The sequence below is a fragment of the Pipistrellus kuhlii genome, unplaced genomic scaffold (assembly GCF_014108245.1).
Source record: "Pipistrellus kuhlii isolate mPipKuh1 unplaced genomic scaffold, mPipKuh1.p scaffold_m20_p_6, whole genome shotgun sequence".
In the NCBI taxonomy this organism is placed as follows: Eukaryota; Metazoa; Chordata; class Mammalia; order Chiroptera; family Vespertilionidae; genus Pipistrellus; species Pipistrellus kuhlii.
The window spans coordinates 26,441,799-26,462,119 of record NW_023425562.1 but is presented as its reverse complement, the minus strand read 5'-3'; the positions used below and the strand labels follow the sequence as shown (position 1 = coordinate 26,462,119).

Sequence of the window (20,321 nt, the reverse complement as noted above, 5' to 3'; positions counted from 1 at the left end):
ACGTGAGAATGTTTTCTGGCATGTTACTCTGGCTGCAGAATTACAAAGCAAGGGATACAGTTGGGGCTATGACGAGGGGTGATGGTCTCTAAAGCCCAGATGTTCTGCCTTTTATTACCGTGGATTTCACTCATTCTGCTGGTTTTGTCTGAAGGGCATGTGATAGACAAAGCTTCTTCTGGCTTAATATGTCTGACCCACAAACTTACCTTGCCGTTTTCTGCAAAGACTATTCTGAGATAGAAGGAAGTCTTTGAGGGCCTAATGTTGATGAGCAACTACCCTCTATTTGTAGCTTAATTATTGATAAGAGAAGGTAAAGCCCATTATAGTTCCGTAGCTTTTTAGAGACTGTGTGTGGGTCAGCACAGAACCTTCACATCTGATAGTTGCTTCATATTTAGCAATAGCAACTTTGCAGAACAACAACATGAAGTTTATGTACTTTGCAAAAATGGTGGAGAATACACTATCTTGACTGAGACCTGAGGTGAGATATGGTTAGGGACACTTCAGAGAAACATTCCTAGGACCAAAGCAGTCAACTAAACATTTACTAATTAATGGTTGAAAATTTAGAGAAATGAGGACAGGTTGTTCACAAACAACTTTTTCCATTGTCTCATGTGTTTAGCTATCAGCAGTGGGAATAATTTTCCTTTGCCATTTTTGACCTATATCAAAATAGCTCTTGAAACTGGGGATTTTTTTTTTTTAAGTCACAAGTCTGGCTATATTGTCCATATTTGCTGTTTGACATCCCATAGCTCTTGAAGAGAACAATGAACACGGAAAATTTTAGTGCTGGGGGGCGCGGGGAGAAACAATCTGTTTTCATTCCTTTTTGTCTTCTCCCTTCCAGTTTTCTCCCCACCTGCATTACATTTCCTTTGTACTGTGACAGAATCATTCTTTATTTTTAAGTGGCTCAGAACTTTGTAGTTTTGATTTTTTGCTCTAGATATGTTATTTTCTCTAGATACTTTAATTTTGAATTGCTTTTTAAATGCTATTTCTATGGTATGGTCTATGTTCATGGGAGCTTGCCCTTCGGTTCAGGGTTTCATGCTACTTAACTTTTTGTTAGTCACAGAGTTGGAGTTGATGCGAAATCAGATGTGTATGGGAGCTCACCACTGTTATCTGCTCTTTCTGAGCAATAAGGAAATAGTTGGTTATTGATAGGATAGTATTTATAACTCTTGTTCTTACTATTAAAGTATAGGCTATTCTTGGTTTTCATTACTACATTCTTTTCTTAAGGAGTAAGCTACAGATTCTTGTGAGTCCTAATTGCTCCTCATCCACAAAACAGTCAATGTTCCCATGGAGTGGTTTGATCTATGTTCACTGTGACAATGGACAGAAGGTACTTGTTAAAGTTCTTTTTGAAGCAACATTTCTCTTGTGTTGTATCTTAAGTGTTGTAGTTCTTATTAGGACTTACATTTCAGAAGTCAAATGAAGGAGTCTGCTCTTTCAGCCCAACTAAATTTATTCAAATAGAGCGTTTAGTGCAGACATTTTCCATTAGTGATCTGAATGATTTTCCTGGGTGGGGGCAGGAAAGGAGAGTAGGGCCTAGAAGCCATTATTAATTTATAAAATTTGCTTTGAAAAAATGAGGAGTTTCGAGACAGGACATAAAGCTAGATATTTATTTTGATCTGAATAAATTTTAATTTATAAATTCATCAAGTACTTTGTATGGCACTATTCTCTACCATGACTTAAAAATAAGAGAGTTTTCTTTAAAAGTTGCAGCTATATTTGTGTCTTATCCCTTTATTTGGCTCATTTCAGAAAATTGTGAAAGTTCAAATTCGAGAAAACTTGACTCAAGCAGAACTTCTCACTCGTTTGGCCTCCAACCCATTGGGAATCCCTTTTTCAGTTACTGAGCCTTTAACTAGACATCTTGTAAAACCAATGACAAAACCACCGTCCACAAAAGTTGAGATAAGAAATAAGACTGTTATTTTTCCTACAACAGAACCCGGTGAAACTTCAGGTATTGTATCACAAGATTATTTAATTCAAATGTCTACTGACTTACTGAGTGCGTGTAATACTCTTAGTTAACCATATGTTAGTGATAGGTACAAAATTTTACCCTCTTCAAGACAAAATAAGTAGCTATTGGCAACCATTTCAATGATGAGATAGACTTGGGGGAGCTTAAAAATTGTAACTATTGATATAAGCCCTGACCGGTTTGGCTCACTGGAGAGAGCGTCGGCTTGCGGACTCAAGGATCCCAGGTTCGATTCCGGTCAAGGGTATGTACCTTGGTAGTGGGCACATTTCCAGTAGGGGAGTGTGCAGGAGGCAGCTGATGGATGTTTCTCTCTCATTGATGTTTTAGCTCTCTCCCCCCTCTCCCTTTCTCTCTGTAAAAAATCAATAAAATATACTTAAAAAAAAATTGTCACTATAAGGCATTTGATAAATCTGTGTATTCCAGGAGTCTTACATTGCTAGAGGAAACTACATGCTGACTTTATTTGATTTTTTATGGTCAGAAGCATCCTTTTCCAACTCTCACTAGATTTTTTTTACTAGAATTGCAAATAAGTTAGCTGAAGAAGAGAGGAAAGTGGGAAGAGCCTTGCTCTGTCACTTACTGGTATCACTTTGAGAGTCAGTGTGTATGTCTGTGCCTCTCTCTTTTTCTTTCTCTTCAGTCTAAAGGACTAGGATTATATGTGGGACCTATAGAAAGAATTTGGGACCATCTGTTACTTTTCCCTCTTGCTCCTGGTCTCTTTCATTGATTTTGTCTTCCACTTAAGCTCAGTTTCCTACTTTCAGTCCCCTCTTAGATTTTGTCATCACCAATAGCTATGCCATATTTTCTCTCTCTCCGTTTCAAGCCTGTCATTTTCTGAACATTACCCTCCTGTCTTTCCAGCTCATTTACTCCAGAAATTACAGCAGTTATTTGACCTCATTCAGACCTCCCGGCTATTGATCCTACTACCTTTCCACTCTCCATCACCCTGCTCACATCCCGCTTCTCTGATAACCCTCCTTGAATTCTGTGGTCTAGCATTGTAATTACTGCTTCACATTCTTAACTTCCTTATGCCCCTCTCCCCCTACATTCCTACCTGGCAAAATCCTAACCCATGTTAAAACCAGTAGTTTACCTAATCCATGTTCATGCCTTAGCAGCAGAACATTGCTGGAGAAAACGACATGCCGACTGATTCAGGAGCTCAGCTCTCAGATCAGCAACACTAGGTTCTTTCCCAGCCCTCCTTAGTATGCATCCGTCATCATCTCTAACAGTATTTAACAGCTCCTTTAAAAAATATATTTTTATTGATTTCAGAGATGAAGGGAGAGAGAGAGAAGACAGAAACATCAGTGATGAGAGAATCATTGATTGGCTGCCTCTCGCACGTCCCCCAGTGGGGATCGAGTCTGCACCCAGGAATGTGCCCCACTGGGAATTGAACCCTGATCTCCTGGTTCATAGGTTGACACTCAACCAACCAGCTGGGCAACAGCTCCTTTCTTTCTTTCTTTTTCTCTTCTTTCCTTTCTTTCTGGATGGTTTGGCTGTCTTGTCTTTCGTTCTTTCTTTCCTTTCTTTTCTCTCTTTCTTTCTTTCTTCGTTTTCGTTTTTTTCTTGTCTTTCTTTCTTTCGTTCTTCTTCTTTCTTTCTTTCTTTCCCCTCCTCCCTCCCCCTCCCTCCCTCCCTCCCTCCCTCTCTCCCTCCCTCCCTCCCTCTCTCCCTCCTTCCCTTCCCTCCCTTCCCTCCCTTCCCTCCCTTCCCTTCCTTCCCTTTCTTTCCTCTTTCTTTCTCTTTTGCCCTCTGCTGGCTGCTGCCAGAAGTGCAGCCCCGCGTGACCAGGACCTTTTACTGGAGATGGGGGGAGGAGGAGAGGAGACAGGCCAGCTGTAAACACCAGGCAGGCTGGACACCTGGACACCTGGAGGACGGACCCACGGACCCGGAGAAAGGGGGAGCAGCACCATAGAGTCCTGACCGACAGCTCCTTTCTTAAAGCTCCTCTTCCAGCTATCCTCCCTATTCCTGCTCTCACTCTTTCTGACTCTTGACTTGGCCTCACAGATCATTGAAAGGCCTCTGTTTCCATCACAGAGGAGCCCTTTTGTTAGGAATCTAGGTCCATCTATTCTCGCCTCCTCAGGGACTTCCTCCAGCCCTTTCTCTCTCCCGTGTCATCAGTTTTCCCCTCTTTACTGATCCGTTGCCATTAGCACACAACGCGCTCTACTTTGACCTATTTAAGAAGTGCCCTCTGCAGTCTTGCCGCAGCTGCCTGCTTCCTCAGCACCCTTTTCTGGAGGAGTGATTATGTTCCTGCCTTCACTTCCTCAGGTGGTTTAGCTGTGCTATCACCGTGTCCTGAACACACTCCTATCCAGGCCAAATCCAGGGTCTCTGCCACGTGACTTTGTTCATTTGACCTCTCAATACTGTCAACCCTCTTTCCTCCTTGGAATACTTCCTCATTGGAAGCTCTTTTGGTTTGTTCCTGCCTCACACACACTTTATTCACTGCTGATAACTTTCCTGGACCTGCCTGTGTTCCCTTTTTTCTCTGCTCTCCCTGAGCCCCAGATGTACACATCAGGCACCTGCTCAGCTTCCACATGTGAGGCTCTCACAAAATCAGCTCTTGTTCCACCCGTGAAACCTGCTTCTGCTTCAACCATACCCATGTCTCTCAGTAAATGGCACCACTGTCTACTCATTTTGCTGAGCCAGATTCCTGGAAGTTGCTTTCTTTTCTTCTTAAATATATTTTTATTGATTTTAGGGAGAAAGGGAGAAGGAGAAAGGATAGAAATATCAATGATGAGAGAGAATCATTGATTGGCTGCCTCCTGCATGCCCCACACTGGGAATTGAGCCCACAACCTTGGGCATGTGCCGTGACTGGGAACTGAACCCTGACCTCCTGATTTATAGGTCGACACTCAATCACTGAGCCCTGGCCGGGTGGAAGTTGCTATCTTTTCCTTACCTCCCTCCTGTCCAGTCCATAAGCTAGTCCTTTACAATCTGTCTTCAAAATAAATCTTGTATCTGCTCACTGCTTTTCCTCTCATTGCTGCAGTTCAAGTCTGAGAAAGATACTCATGCATTGTCTCTCCTTCACTGCAGCAGTCATTTCTTAATCATGGAAGTCACCTTATTGCTCCTTTGCTTAAAATTAAGCCTTTCGGTAGCTTGGCATTGCACCTTGATTAAATCCAAGTTAAGATACTGTGAAACGTGATTTTGTTAGTAAATACTATAGTTCCTGTAGGGCTTCTCTAGGGATCTAATGATTATGTTTTTTTTTCTATGATGAGGCAATCATACTAATTATCACAGTAATCTGCTTGTTTACTTACTGCTCCAAGAGATTGAGTTGTTGTACATGTGCTTCTTTTAGAAAATTATGTGGAACTTCAGAATCATGGTAACACAGAAGTAAAGTGGTACCTGTCATCTTTAGCTCCACCTTATGTCAAGGTCAGTAATCATTGCTGCTGTTACATTTGTTTTACTGTTTAAACTTTAGGTAGGGTGTTTTAAAAGTTGAATTATGAATGTAGGTTGAGATTATTGGCTTTCTGTTCCTAATTCATTTACTTGACTTTCTCTAGAGGTTGGGCTAATACCTGCCCCTGTCTTTTTCGCAAGGTGGTGTGAGAGTCAAATTAGAGAATGTACGTGAAAAATGTACTTGCTCCATTTAATGCTATCTCCAACAGCCTGATTTTTATCTGAAATAAGTTTATTTTGAAAAATACAAAACATTTGTTATAGAGTGGAACTTTGTGTGTGTGCGTGTGCACGCACATTTTTCTCTCCCAGGTTCTGCATATCATTGTGTGTTTGCCACCAGTGGGCGCTGGTGCAGGAGGCAGAATTGAATGCTCTTTGCCACTGAGTGTTAGCCTACTGTGTCCTGCAAGTAATCTCTGCCAGTGGGCAATGCTGGAACTGAGTGTTGTCATGTATATTGTTTAGAACACCGCAGCCTTTTTTTTTTTTTTTTTTTTTTTTTTAACCTTTTTTCCTTTGATTGTTTAAATGATTACTTTGTAGGCAGTCGATGAAAGTGGAGATGTTTTTAGAGCTACTTATGCAGCATTCAGATGTTCTCCTATTTCGGGAATAATGGAAAGCCATGGCACCCAAAAGGTGAGTCTTGATGTTGTTTTACGCCAGCTCGTGTTGTTGGCCAGGAGTGTCTCCTTTGTTTCCACCAGAGCCTTTTGCTTCACCAAGACCAGTGCTGCTCACATGGCTGCCACGGGAGAAGAGGCTCACACCAGTCAGTGGATTGCTTCCTGCAGCAGAAAGTCTTGCTCTCTTAACAGCAAAACAAAATACCATGCTTAGTTATGTGATTGATTCACATTCTGATATAAGCACTTCAGGCTACTGGTACTTAGAACTTACTTCAAGTAGAGCTAATCTAGACAATAGATTTGTGGTGATGGTTAAACAGTTCTGGAGGTACCAGTATACTAAAAACCTGTTGAAATGGTTGAATTGTATGGTATGTGGATTTACATCTCAGAAAAACTAAAAATAAAGAAAAGTGAGCGTACAGGATTAGATTGTCTCCCAGGAATTCTTCACACAGTACTTAACATAGAAATGTAACCTCCATGATTTTTGTTGTGTTCATACTGTATATCCTGGCCCAGAGCAACACATATCGTCTTGTCAGATCACATTTGTAATGAATTTTAGTCTGGTTTCTTAATTCAAGGTGGGGCCAGGGTACCAGGCACATCATTCTGGGACCACTTATGGAAGCATTACCAAATAGCACAATTATTGATGTACAGCATATAATAGTGTTCCAGAAGAGGGAAAAATTAGTTACAACCTAATTCTTAGAAGATATATACAGTAATTTCTTGAAGCATCAGAATTTGTTATGGGTTAAATGAGCTAATGAATGTTAAAGCGCCCATTATGTTTCCACTGTGTGACATGCAATAATATTAGGTTTCTCTATTTTTGGGGGTTGGAAGGAGGTGTAAGTGGGATTTGTCTAATACATGGATGGTACTGTCCCCCAGTAGTTCCTGATAATTTGTATATTTTCATCATTTAGGACATGGTTGTTTTCTTTTTTAATCTTCTATAATAAATGTCCAAAGCATCTTTAAAAAAAATTTTTTTTTTTTTTTTTTTTTTTTTTTTTTTACAGTGAGGAAGGGAGAGGGATAGAGAGTTAGAAACATTGATCAGCTGCCTACTGCACACTCCCTACTGGGTATGTGCCCACAACCAAGGTACATGCTCTTGACCAGAATCGAACCTGGGACCCTTGAGTCCACAAGCTGATGCTCTATCCACTGAGCAAAACCAGCCAGGGCCGAAAGCATCTTTAACAGTATAGCTCACTAATCTTGATTCATTTTGATCAGTGTTCTGCCTTTGCCTTCATGCTCTCAGGCTTTCTGGCTGCATTGTCTCTTATGTTCTATAGTGACAGAAATTAGGTCATGTAAATGTTTTAATGTTAAGTTCAAACTCAAATACTGATTCATTGTCACCCTGACTAGTAGTCAGTATTTTTCACACTGAAATCTTTGATAACGTTCCTTGTTAATGCTGGTAAGCTTCATAAAACACCATTTTTAAATATTACAACTTTTTCATTATTGAGCTTTTTACAGATTGTATGCATACAGTTCATATCTCTAACTTTGAGTTGTATGGTCAGTGTAAATGTGACTGATATTCAGAAGTTAATCATAAGAAAAGCTGCTAACATGTAGCATAGTGGTGCTTGTCTTTTCTACCTCCTGTTATGCACCTACCTTTCCTTTGCATTTTCTGTCTCCTTTCATTCCTCCCTAGTTAGTGACTGTGTGTTGGGCTTAGACCTTTTCCACTAGGCCAGCAGAGGGTTCATAAGCATTACAGTGGAACACAGTTATGTGTCTGGAGTTGGACCTTCCTCATTTAGATGTACATCTCTAGAATTTTTTCTCTTTAAAAGGTATTTATTGATCACATACAAAATAAAGAAAACCTTACCTATCTAATAAAGAAGGGATATGCAAATTGACTGTCAACACCATCACAAAGCTGGCAGCAGCCACAGCGGAGGCCGAGTTCCCATAATGAACCTTAACGAGCAACCAGCAGAGGCTGCGCGGCCTGGGCCAGGGCAGGGGACCTCAGGCCACTCCGAGCTGGGGGACCTCAGGCTGTGTTCCCCACCTTGAGGCGGGGCCAGGGGACCTCAGGCCATGCCCTCACGCCCTGCAGGGCTTGACAGGATCTCAAGGCCCGCCCCCAGCCCTGGCGCCAGGCCAGGGGACCCGAGACTGTGCCTCCCGCCCAGCATGCACCTGGGGACTTAAGGCTGCATTCTCCACCCAGCCTTAAGCGGGGCTTGACGGGGGACCTGAGGCTGTGCCCCCCACCTGGTGGAGCTTGACGGAGGATCTGAGGCTGCTCCCCTCCACCTGGGGTGGGGGCGGGGGACCTGAGGCTGCACCCCCTGCCCTGGCGCCAGGCCAGGGGACCTGAGACTGTGCCCCCCGCCCAGCAGGGCTCGACAGGAGTGGGGCTGGCCAGGTCTGAATCTCGCCCAGTGGGGATGGGGACAGCCAGGTCTGGGTCTCATGTGATTTTGAGGTGCGCATGGGTGGGTGGGGACTTGACTCTGTGTCCCACAGACGCCCCAGATTCTGAAAGAAGGAAGATTGTCATGTACATTTTACTAATTTTCTTTCATCTCTGACACTGAGAAAGGGCAAATAGCAGTATTAAAATATTTCCTCTAATTCCCTTTTATTATCATTTTTTATTATTTAAAAAATATATATATATTTTATTGATTTTTTTTTTTTTTTTACAGAGAGGAGGAGAGAGGGATAGAGAGCTAGAAACGTCGATAAGAGAGAAACATTGACCAGCTGCCTCTTGCACACCCCCTACCAGGGATGTGCCCGCAACCAATATATGGTACATGCCCCTGACTGGAATCGAACCACAGACCAATGCTTTACCACTGAGCCAAACTGGTTTCGGCTCCTCTAATTCCCATTTAATGTGCACAAATTTTGTGTACCAGGCTACAGTATGTTACATAAAGCCTTAAAGAATAATATATTTTGGATCTGGTACAGTAAAAAGCCTACTAAAAGCAGAATTATTCAAAAAATTTTTTTAATTATGGGAAAAACTAGCCAATGCAACCTTTTTTCCCTTTAATTTTTCATGCCAATACTTTGAGTTGCTAATCTAACTACATGTGTGTGAGGTTCAGTGTCTAAACTTCTCTCCTGGATGTATTGTTTTGTAGGTCTCTGTTACATTTTTGCCGAGAGATAAAGGGGATTATGCCCAGTTTTGGGATGTTGAATGTCACCCCCTTAGAGAGCCTCACATGAAACATACCTTGAGATTTCAACTTTCTGGACAAGTGAGTATTACACTAAATTTAATTAAATTATTGTGTGTGTATTCTGAAAGTATAAGTGAAACAGACAGGAAAAACTGGCCTGAAAATGCAGAATATTTTCCTGGTATTACTCTAATTTCATTAATTCTGCTGTATAGCCTTATCTTAATTTTTTCATTTATCTTTATTGATTGGCATGTTTGAAGTCTGGGTTTGACTTTATAAAATCTCTATCTTGATTAGATAAGATCGTGTGTGTGTGTGTGTGTGTGTGTGTGTATGTGTGTGTGTGTGTAAGAATCTGAACAGTGGAAAGTAAAATATAGGGTTTGTGATTTAGGGACTTTAAAAATCTTGTCTCCTTTTAAAAATTTGTGAAGGTAATAGTAGAATTAAAAAACATAAATGTCCTTATATTTTCCTAGACTATTATTTCTTCTCCCATACCCCATGCTTTATTTTTATACAGAGTGTCAAAGCAGAAAATGAGCCTGAAAATCCATGTGTTTCTACAAATACTCTTATTAAAATAGATAATTTAGTTAAGCCCCGAAGACAAGCTGTGTCAGAAGCTCCTGCTCCCATACCTGGGTATGTCGTTTTTCATTCTTACAAATGTTCCCGGTACTCTATAGAGGTACAGTTACATTCAGGAAAATGCTCAGTGACTTTACCTATGAGTTTACATGTGTTACTACCACTCCAATTGCCATAGAGACTATTTTTTTGTCCAGTGGAAAGTTCTTTTGAGTCCTTTTGCAGTTAACCTCCACCCTCACCCCAAGGTTTGTCCTGTTGTAATCTATTGCCATAGGTTAGTTGGTTGAATTTCATATATACATATCCACTTCTTTTCTGGCTTCTTTCACTTAGCATACATTTGGGGGGATTCGTTCGTGTTGTTGCATATATCTGTAGTTTGGTCCTTTTTGTTTAGTATTCCATTGTATGAACGTATCATAATTTATTTATTCATTTTCCTGTTGACATTTGGGTGACTTCTAATTTGGAGCCATTATGAATGAAGGTGCTGTGAACATCATTGTGTGTGTATTTTGTGGACATATTTTTTCATTTTGGTGGAGGTAAAAATATCTAAGAATAGAATTGCTGGGTCATATGATAAACATGTATTTAACATTAAAATAAACTGCCAAGTAGTTTTTGTAAAGTGGTTGTACCATTTTCCAGAAAAGATTTTTAAAAATCTATAAAAGGAGATTCTTAAAAACTTTTAAGGATGTATATTTTATATCTGCAGCTTACACAACTTGAAAGATAATATTTAAGTGTTTTACCTAATGAAAATGTTTCTAATAATCCTTAACTGATATTTAGGTCTAAGTTAGTTCTGCAGGAAGATGCTTGTAAGAATATGATAAATACCTGCTAAATAAATGTGGTCGTTTATTTCTAGTAGGAGTAAGTAATGGAATTTGTAAGAAATTAGAATCCTTTAAAGGATGTGTTCTTATCACAGTCTCTGTGCTATTTATGCTTCATATGCTTCATGTGCTATTTATGTCCATGTGAGCATAATATTTGCTCATCTCATGCTTATTGAGTGGGTGCTCACTGCATTCTGGGTGGTGCAGATGAGACAGTGAGCAAAGCTACCCTAGCTCTTGCCTCCACAGACTTCACCGTCTGGTGGGGAGTCACATCACAAATAATCACACTTAACAGGCCTGAGTACAACCTATGGAAAGGACTGGAAGGAAATAAATGGGAAACACGGGGGTATATATCTGAGGAGAACCTCCCTAAAACGGGACCTTTACGATGAGAATACATGGAAACGTCCTAGGTGAAGAGGACTGTGTAAACAACAGTGGGGCGGGATTGTTGGCCCTTGAAGCAGCCCGCAGGCCTCGAGCACAGAGGAGGGGGTGCGCTATGAGCTGAGGGCCAGAGGGAGGTGGGCAGAGCGCACGCAGACCACACACGGCCTCAAGTGTCAGGTGTTTATCTGGAATGCTGCTAGAAACCATTGAATGACATGATGAGATTCAAGTACTTAAAAGAAAAACCCTTTTGGCTGTATAGTATGGACTGACTTGAAGGAGGAAAGAATACAGGCAGTGAAACAAGTCAGAGGGTATTCTTACACAGTCCAGGGCTCAGATAGTGTCAAGGAAATTGATGAGATAAGGACACTTTTAAAAAATAGATATATTTTTTTATTGATTTTTTTTTTACAGAGAGGAAGAGAGAGGGATAGAGAGTTAGGAACATTGATGAGAGAGAAACATCGATCAGCTGCCTCTTGCACACCCCCTACTGGGGATGTGCCCACAACTAAGGTACATGCCCTTGACCGGAATCGAACCTGGGACCTTTCAGTCCACAGGCTGATGCTCTATCCACTGAGCCAAACTGGTTTTGGCGATAAGGACACTTTTTAAGCATATAGGAAGGAAATTTGACAAAGGCGTGAGAAAAAAGGAAGTCAAGGTCAGCTCCCAGATACTGTTCCCCTAGCAGAAAATATCTGGAGGATCAGATTTACTCTGTATTTATGGAGCCATCCTATATAATAAAAGGCTAATATGCAAATTGTCCCTTGGACCAGGAGTTTTTAACCAGGTGTTTGACCAGGGGTTGGGGCTGGCTGGTCAACTGCCCATGGCCCCTTCCCCCAGCCCTCCCAACCGCTTGATCCTATCGGGCAGTCCGGCTGGTGCACAAATTTGTGCACCAGGCCTCTAGTAAGAAGATAATTATGAGGTGTTTGGATATGCTGCCCAGAGATTCCATCTGAGCTGAGAACCAAATCTGGGAGTCATAGCTGTGAGGTCAGTGAATGGCCTGAGCTGGGATTGTCTAGTAAGAGTCCATGTGAGCAGATCAGGATGTTCATGGCCAAGCCTGTGGGACAGCGGCAGTAGAGATGAGCTTGCACAGACTGATGAGGGGCCAGAGAAATGAAAGTCAGCAGTGTGGAATCTGGAAGTCTAGGCAAGAGGAAGTCACTACCATCAAATGTTGGTGAGAGGCCAGAGCTTGTCATACTCTTAGAGTAGTCTGTGTTCTTGTAAAAATAAAGATTATCAGCGGACTACACTGTGAGAAGTCAGTGAAATAGACGAGTGCCACCTTCATAAGCTGGGTTTGAGCTAAGTGGAGAGCTAAGTGAGAAAGAGGGTTAGAGATGTGCTGCCATCCTGTGTTGTATAGCAACTAATCCCAACAGCTCTGTAAGAGTGCCTGCTGCCAGCATTTTATCTTTACACAACGTAGCTACATGCCCATTACAAAACTATTTTTTAAGTGAGTTGTAGGAGAAACCACAAATTAAAGTACTACTCCATAATTTAATATGTCTGAATTGTTTAACTTGATTTTAAATTGGTGATTTTTAAACCTATTTCTAAAGCAGACACCTTGACTCAACCTGCCGTGGAGTTTATGCCCCAGAAGATGTGTATCAGTTTCTACCAACTAGAGTTGGGGAATCAAGGACTTTAAAAGTCAACTTGCGAAATAATTCTTTTATTACACACGTGGTAAGTTGGAAATACTATTGTGGGTTTTAGAAAAAGAAGTTATCCGATTATTGGATAAACATTTTCTTGATAATTAGAAGCTTATGTTTTAGATTATAGCTAAATTGTAATAATGAGTTATTTTTTAAAATGCCTTGATACCATATTTGTAAAGAAACTCAGAAAGTTCATGACCCTTTCTGAAAATAAAAAAATTAGCACTTGCTTTCATCCTTTTTAAAAAAACTTTCTCTTTGTTCTGTACCATCAGACCAACATATTTCTGGATAACACTAGAGTAAATACATTTTAAAATTCCCCTTTAAGCGTTTTTGTTAATCCTCACCCAAGGATATTTTTTCATTGATTTTCAGAGAGAGTAGAAAGGAGAAAAAGAGAGAGAAACATCGTTGTGAGAGACACACATGGATTAGTTGCTTCCCACACACAACTGTTCCCGAGCCAGGGATCAAACCTGCAACCAGGTGCATGCCCTTGACCGGGAATCGAATCTGTGAGCCTTCGGTATGCGGGCAGTGCTCTAACCATTTAACACACCGGCCGGGGCTCCATGTCTGCGTTTTTATGAGCATTTATTGTCTTACCTAATTTTGTAGCTATACTTAAATTTGCAAATGTAAATTTAAGTTCAAATATCTAACTTGCATAACTTTATAAAAGTGTTTTATATTAAATTGCAGCTGAAGTTTTTAAGTCCAAGAGAGCCTTTCTACGTCAAGCATTCAAAATATTCTTTGAGGTGAGTTTATCATAATTCAAAACGTTCCTGTCCTAGTGCAAGAATTTGTTGTCAGGACATCAGGATTTCTCTTGGGAGCGAGGACTTGTGAGGCCACCCTCTCTGGCAGCCCCTCATCTTCATCCCCAGCACAGCGAGCAGTGAGCACACGGGTCTTCTTAAATAGAAAGGGGAGGAATACTATGCTGCCACAAAAAAGAAGGAATTCTCATCATTTGCAGCAACCTGGATGGAATTGAAGAACATCATGCTGAGTGAAATAAGCCAGTCAATGAAATAGAAACACCACATGACCTCACTCATTTATGGATAATAAAGAACATTATAAACTAATAAACCAAAAGATAGATATATAGACAGTAAAGCAACAAGCAGACTGTCAAATTACAGCAGGTAGGGTAGGGAGATCTGGAGGAGATAATATTGTAGATCAACCGAAGGACTTGTATACATGCATATAAGTACAACCAATGGACACAAAACTCTGGGGAGAGAGGGTCTGTATGGGAGGGGGAGCAGTGTTAAAATATGTACACAGATAATAATTTAATAAAAAAATGTAAAAAAAAAAAAGAAGGGGGAGGGGCTGCAGGGAAAGCACTTCATGGCTGACTCCTAGTGTGCTTCACACTGTGGCTACCCAGACTTCCTTTTGTGTTTGGGACTTTACGTATGATTCCTGTTACCCACATACATGCAACCTTAATTACCTTGTGAGTAACTTTAGAATGATTCCTGCTTCAAATATTATTTTTACTATGCTGAGAATCTGCAATTTAAATTTTCACTACTTTGGACAAAAATTAGTATTCCAGATTAATTGGGAAAACTTTCATTATGGTATTTTTCAGTTGTCATTCTTCAAATTCCCTATATTATTCTTAAATCAGGGCCTCATTTCCTAATTGTCCTTGCTAATGTTCTTTTTCTACATGTTGTACATTTAAGTTGAAATCTCAAACTTGTTTGTCCCTGTTATTTAAGTTCTGTTGGACTTAGTACTGAAGAGTAATTTTATCTTCATCTTTAATTAAGCCACTTAATTATTATACGGTATTTCATTTTAGCATTAGGAGACTTTGAAATACACGTTGTGTTCTAAGAGAACTCCAACCACTCAGCAAAGGTTCTAGGACTGAGTCCCTGAGACAGCAGTGCTGTACTCGGAGCTTACACATAGAGCTAGGAACTGCAAAGGGGTTGTACTTACCATTCCATTGCTAGAAAATTTTAAGCTGTCATACATTAAAACACTGCTTTTCTGTGCAGCCCTAGCTGTGTAGTCATGTTAATAGCATCTAAAAGAACTTAGAAATATGGGGAAATATTTTTAATTTCAGTAAAATTTGAGCAATTTACATACAGTAGCATTTAAAAGAGTATCAAAACTTAAATTTTGTTTGCTTTGAACATGTACTCTTTGAATATATTACTTTGAAATGTTTCTAGCCGAAACCAGTTTGGCTCAGTGGATAGAGCATCAGCCTATGTTCAATTCCAGTCAAGGGCATGTACCTTGGTTGTGAGCACATACCCAGAAGGGGATGTACAGGAGGCAGCTGATCGATGTTTCTCTCTCATCGATGTTTCTAACTCTCTATCCCTCTTCCTTCCTTTCTGTAAAAAAATCAATAAATTATCTTTTAAAAATATTTCTAAATGTTTATACACAATGGTCAGACCTCTGATTCCCTCTTTCCTATTTTTTATTAGTTAGGCAGGAATACATATGCAGAACTTTTTGAATCAGGTTTTAGATTTCTCTGTGCCAGTTTTGCATTAAATAATAACATCAAAGAAATGAGAAATAAATTCAGGTTGAATGTAACTGGACTAGTTCTCTCTGCCAGGCATTATGCATGTGATTTGTTTGTTGCCGCAGCATCAGCTGCTGACATTTTTCTTTCTCTTTGCAGAGCCCAGCATTACATCAACATGCCCGTGCAGTTCAAACCAAAGGCCGTGGGCACGTTTGAAGCTTTGCTTGTTGTTCAGACTGATGAAGGCAAGAGTGTAGCTATTCGACTAATGGGTGAAGCTCTTGAAAAAATGAACTAGAATACATTTTGTGTAAAGTAAATGCCTAAGTTATATTTTGGTAACTTCATTTTTCTACACTACAATTATGCTTTTGTATATATTTTGTATGATAAATTCGATGTATAAAGATATGTATAAACAGATTTTTTGTTGTTTTGACAAGCTAATACTGAAGATGTGACTAAAATATCATGTACCTAGCCTACAGTATTGTATAATAGTTAATTTTTGACGGGAGAAGGGAATTCTATTTTTGAATTGATTATGATATTCTGAATAAAGATGGTATATATTTTAATGTGCTATATCTAGAAATAAAGTTAATTTTCACTGAACTTGTCTTTTTTTTTATATGATGTCATGCAGAAATCAGAATATCGCTTTATTCTAATTACTTCCAAGATCCTGGGTTGGTTCTGTGATTTTTCTCTTTCATTGCATAGTTTCCTTTCCCCTAACGAATTCCCTCTGTTTTCCTCCTGCCTCTTAGCTCATTTCCCAGAGTAAAGAGAGAAACTTACTTTTAATGAAATTGTTTTCCTCCAGTGGAAAAAGTCTTCATATTTTATGCAAATACATTGGAGAGGTTGGTGTATTTTAAGATGGCATTTATTGCCGAAACCCGTTTGGCTCAGTGGATAGAGCGTCAGCCTGCGGACTGAAAGGTCCCAGGTTCGATTCCAGTCAAGGGCATGTACCTTGGTTGCGGGCACATCCCCAGTAGGGGGTGTGCAAGAGGCAGCTGATCAATGATTCTCTCTCATCGATGTTTCTAACTCTCTATTCCTCTCTCTTCCTCTCTGTAAAAAATCAATAAAATATATTAACAAAAAAGATAGCATTTATTTTATGGAAAGCCAGACAGGACAAGTGCCCTCTGCAGACACCCACCATGAGATCAGAGCAGTGAGACACTGAGCGGGCAGAAAAACACTTCTAATGTGACAGTGTGAGCTGCGGCAGGGAGTGAGGCAGAGAAGGGGATGTGTTACCTGTCTCTCCACCATTACCAGTAAGGCTCCTGATAAAGCTTTCTGAGCCTCAGTGAACAGCCTCCCCTGGGAGCAACGGAGTCCCAGCTGGTGAGCATGTGTGGGGTGGGTGGGGTGATCACAGTGGGATGTCATTGATGGCACAGCAAGAGCGCAGAATGGATGAAAAGCTGCTTCGAGCTGAACCCAGCAGCAGTTTAGAACCAATGGTTGTGAGCCTGAGATAGTAAAACATTTCTACTTTTCATTTTTTCTCTTGCTTAAAAACAAATTATGAAAACAACTTTCACAAGTACTGGTTTCACTGATACTGCCCTCCAATTCTAGGTGTTGTACATCAATTGTGAGATCCCTTCATGTTTGAATGTGAATTTATTTGATAAGTCACCCTCAACAATTTTAAAACTGGCATTGCTTTTTAAAAATGTAATCTTTTACCTAGCTGGTGTGGTTCAGTGGTTATGCATCAACCTATGAATCAGGAGGTCACAGTTCAATTCCTGGTCTGGTCACATACCCTTTTGTGGACTCAATCCCCAGTGGTGGGCATGCAGGAGGCAGCTGATTAATGATTCTCATCATTGATGTTTCTATTTCTCCCTTATTCTCTGAAACCAATAAAAGTATTAAAAAAATAAAAATGTAATGTTCCCATTTCTACGTAACCATCATTTTGCCTTTTAGGTGATACTCAGGAGGTTGTAAAAAAGAGGGTTAGACAAGCAAAGACACTTGAAACGTGACTCCTTACATAGATCATCTACTTCTATGGCTACGCATTTCTTTCTGTGCCTTCCTGGTTCGGAAACAGGATGCTCAGTGTTAAGAGTAGTTGGATGTGAACCAAACGTTCATTACGATCGGTCATCACTACTAATGCAGCTAGACCACTGGCTACAATCTAATGGGTAAGAGCATCTCATAGGCAGGTTACAGATCAAGCTTTCCTTTCATTAGCTTCTCGAGAAGCCGCTCTCTCTTTCCATCTGTTTCCAGCTGTGGACATTTCCACTTGGTTATCTAATAGGCATCTCAAACTCTGGGTTCCCTTGCTGCCTCAAACATATTCTCTAACTCAGCGTTTTTCAACCGCTGTTCCGCGGCACACTAGTGTGCCGCGAGATGTTGCCTGGTGTGCCGTAGGTGCAGACAAGACAAGAATTTTATAATTTTTCACTATTTTGTTTACTTAATATTTCATAATAAAGTAATTATAAAATACCTTCTTTGTGTTTATTTGATTCCTATTCAAGAGAATTACTTTATATATAGTCAATATAGGCACAGAGTTAAATTTTTTAACATTTTCTAATGGTGGTGTGCCTCGTGATTTTTTTCATGAAACGTGTGCCTTTGCCCAAAAAAGGTTGAAAAACACTGCTCTAACTTTCCTTACCTCAGTAGATGTCATCCTATCCATCTAATTATTCAGCTAAAACCCTAGGTTTTGTGTCTTTTACCCTGGTAACAAATGTTTATTGAGTGCTTTCTATGTAATAAGTAATCTTCTCAGTGCTCTATATACACTGTCATCCTCTATTCCCAGTAGCTTTACAGATATGGATCCCTCTGTGGTGGGGAGGCCTGCAGGTACCCAGGAGGGCCCCTGGGGACTGATGGGGGGTTGATGGTCATGGGTGGGCTGAGCATCAGGAGAGGCTGTTCTGGGAATGCCTGGGGTAGATGTGTAAACCTGGATCCTAACCTTGGTTTTTCTGAATTCGATGCCCGCTGCAGATAACAGAAACTGTTATTAAAGCTAATAATTAGAGAAAATGTAACTAATAAATGTCTGCTCTTAGAAGTTTTATTCTCTCTGGTTGTAAAGCAACCCTGAGATGGCAGATTAGCATGTCCTGCCTGGGTTAACACATTTGGTAACGCACTCAGCCAGGCAAGGCCTAAAGTTCTGTAGAACTCGGTGATGATTAATGTGCAACATCACTGATTTAATTAGCCCAGAAATGAGACTGGATAGAAGGGCATCTGTTTTGTGTCTTCAATTAAACTCTGAGGTGGGGATGATTTTATATGTATACAATACATATACTTTATGGCACACAGACCTCTGGGAAAAATTTAATTGTTCTGTTTCTCACAAATATAAACTTGTTATCACTGCTGTTTTTAATTTTTAAAAAATAATGATTTCAGAGAGGAAGGGAGAGGAAGAGAGAGAGAGAAAAACATCAATAATGAGAATCATTGATCACTGCCTCCTGCATGCCCCCTACTAGGGATCAAGCCTGAAACCTGGCATGTGACCTCGACCAGAATCGAACCTGGGACCCTTCAGTTTGCAGGCCGGTGCTCTATCCAGTAAGCCAAACCAGCTAGAGTTCTGTTGTTTTTAGAATGGTTTTCCTGCCTTTTTAATTCAATAGTTTCTAAATTTTTACATTGAACATGGCAAGTTGTGGTATTTCATAAAGGTTTGATGCAAGCCATGTTCCGAAGTGAAAAACTATTTTCCCTGTATCTTCCTAGATGAGATTTTTAAAAATAAATGTCCATTTGGTGAAAACTAATGTGTCAGTCTAAAGACACATTCTTGTCCATAACACAGTCTGGATACCCAACCTGGTTAAGATCTAAAGGTTTCATATTGTGGATTCCCAAATTGTAGCAGCAGACTCATTTGGGATCCAAAATTTTATTTTCAAACTTTATACAAAGTGTATCATTTTAGATAGCTGGTCAGCTATTACTGAATTTCAAAATGCCACTCTGAAGTCCCACAACCACTGGCTGGCTTCCTGCCAGTCCCTCTGCATAGTGTCACTGTCTCATTAATGTGGGCTTCCTGCTCCAGACCTCTTCTCAAATCCCCCAATCCTTCAGGATCACATTGTCGGACATTGTTTGATAGCACTCCTTCCTCTGTCATTGTTAACAGGTCAAGGACGAATTAAAGTAGTGGTAATAAATAGCTCAAAAAGTAAAAACACTTTATTTTAAAGAGAGGGCGGTTGGTTCACTAGTTTTTGTGTTTTTATACCACTTTCTATATGACCTTAGTCTGGATAAGAGAATGAGCAGGATTCAGGGCTGTGACGTTGTAAAGGTAGTTGCATTGTATGGAAGGATTATTAGAGTAAGGAACGTGGTGGCTGTGACAGGCAGCTTTTAAGATAGCCCACAGCGATCCCGCCTCCCAGCACTCATGGTCTCGTGGGATCCTCTCGACTTGAGTAGCTTGCTTCTGATCCCTCCTTCTCTCCAGCCTGGTTTCCCCTCACGTGCTCTTTCACAGGCAGGCCCCCCCTCTGGGAATGGAGCTCACACCTCCCCCAGAGGAGGACCTTTCATTCCTACCTGCCTTCCAGGTCCTCAGGGAGGATGGGTGATTTTCTGTTGAGTTCCACACATTCAGCCAGAAGTGCCATGAGGGCAGGCCCACGGCTCCTGGCTCACCTCGGAAGCTCAGTGCACAGAGTACATATAGGTGGCTCTGGCAGATTTTCATACGTTTTGCATGAATGGATGCAGCAGCAATGAGGTTTCTGTCTTAATAGTTCAATGGCATTATCAAGAGCTTATGGATAATATAATAACATAGAAATGGATGGACCCTTGTTTAACATAATAATAATAATAATGTATTTATGTCTCGAGCCAAAAGCAAATCGTGCACGTGGAG

General features: G+C 40.5%; 1 protein-coding gene across 3 annotated transcripts in view; it reads left to right on the top strand.

Moving 5' to 3' along the window:
• Nucleotides 1-16,024, top strand: part of CEP192 (centrosomal protein 192) — a 76,739-nt gene extending 60,715 nt beyond the window's left edge. For 2 of the 3 annotated variants that reach the window (XM_045574722.1, XM_045574723.1), the window contains 9 exons: nucleotides 1,264-1,369; nucleotides 1,804-2,011; nucleotides 5,415-5,494; nucleotides 6,074-6,169; nucleotides 9,306-9,425; nucleotides 9,874-9,995; nucleotides 12,781-12,910; nucleotides 13,591-13,649; nucleotides 15,566-16,024. In XM_045574722.1, coding sequence (XP_045430678.1) covers nucleotides 1,264-1,369; nucleotides 1,804-2,011; nucleotides 5,415-5,494; nucleotides 6,074-6,169; nucleotides 9,306-9,425; nucleotides 9,874-9,995; nucleotides 12,781-12,910; nucleotides 13,591-13,649; nucleotides 15,566-15,707 — 1,063 coding nt within the window. In that variant the 3' untranslated portion in view covers nucleotides 15,708-16,024. The remainder of the gene's footprint in view (nucleotides 1-1,263; nucleotides 1,370-1,803; nucleotides 2,012-5,414; nucleotides 5,495-6,073; nucleotides 6,170-9,305; nucleotides 9,426-9,873; nucleotides 9,996-12,780; nucleotides 12,911-13,590; nucleotides 13,650-15,565) is intronic. The other variant, XM_036419336.2, reaches the window with a different exon arrangement.
• The last annotated feature ends 4,297 nt before the right edge of the window (nucleotides 16,025-20,321 follow it).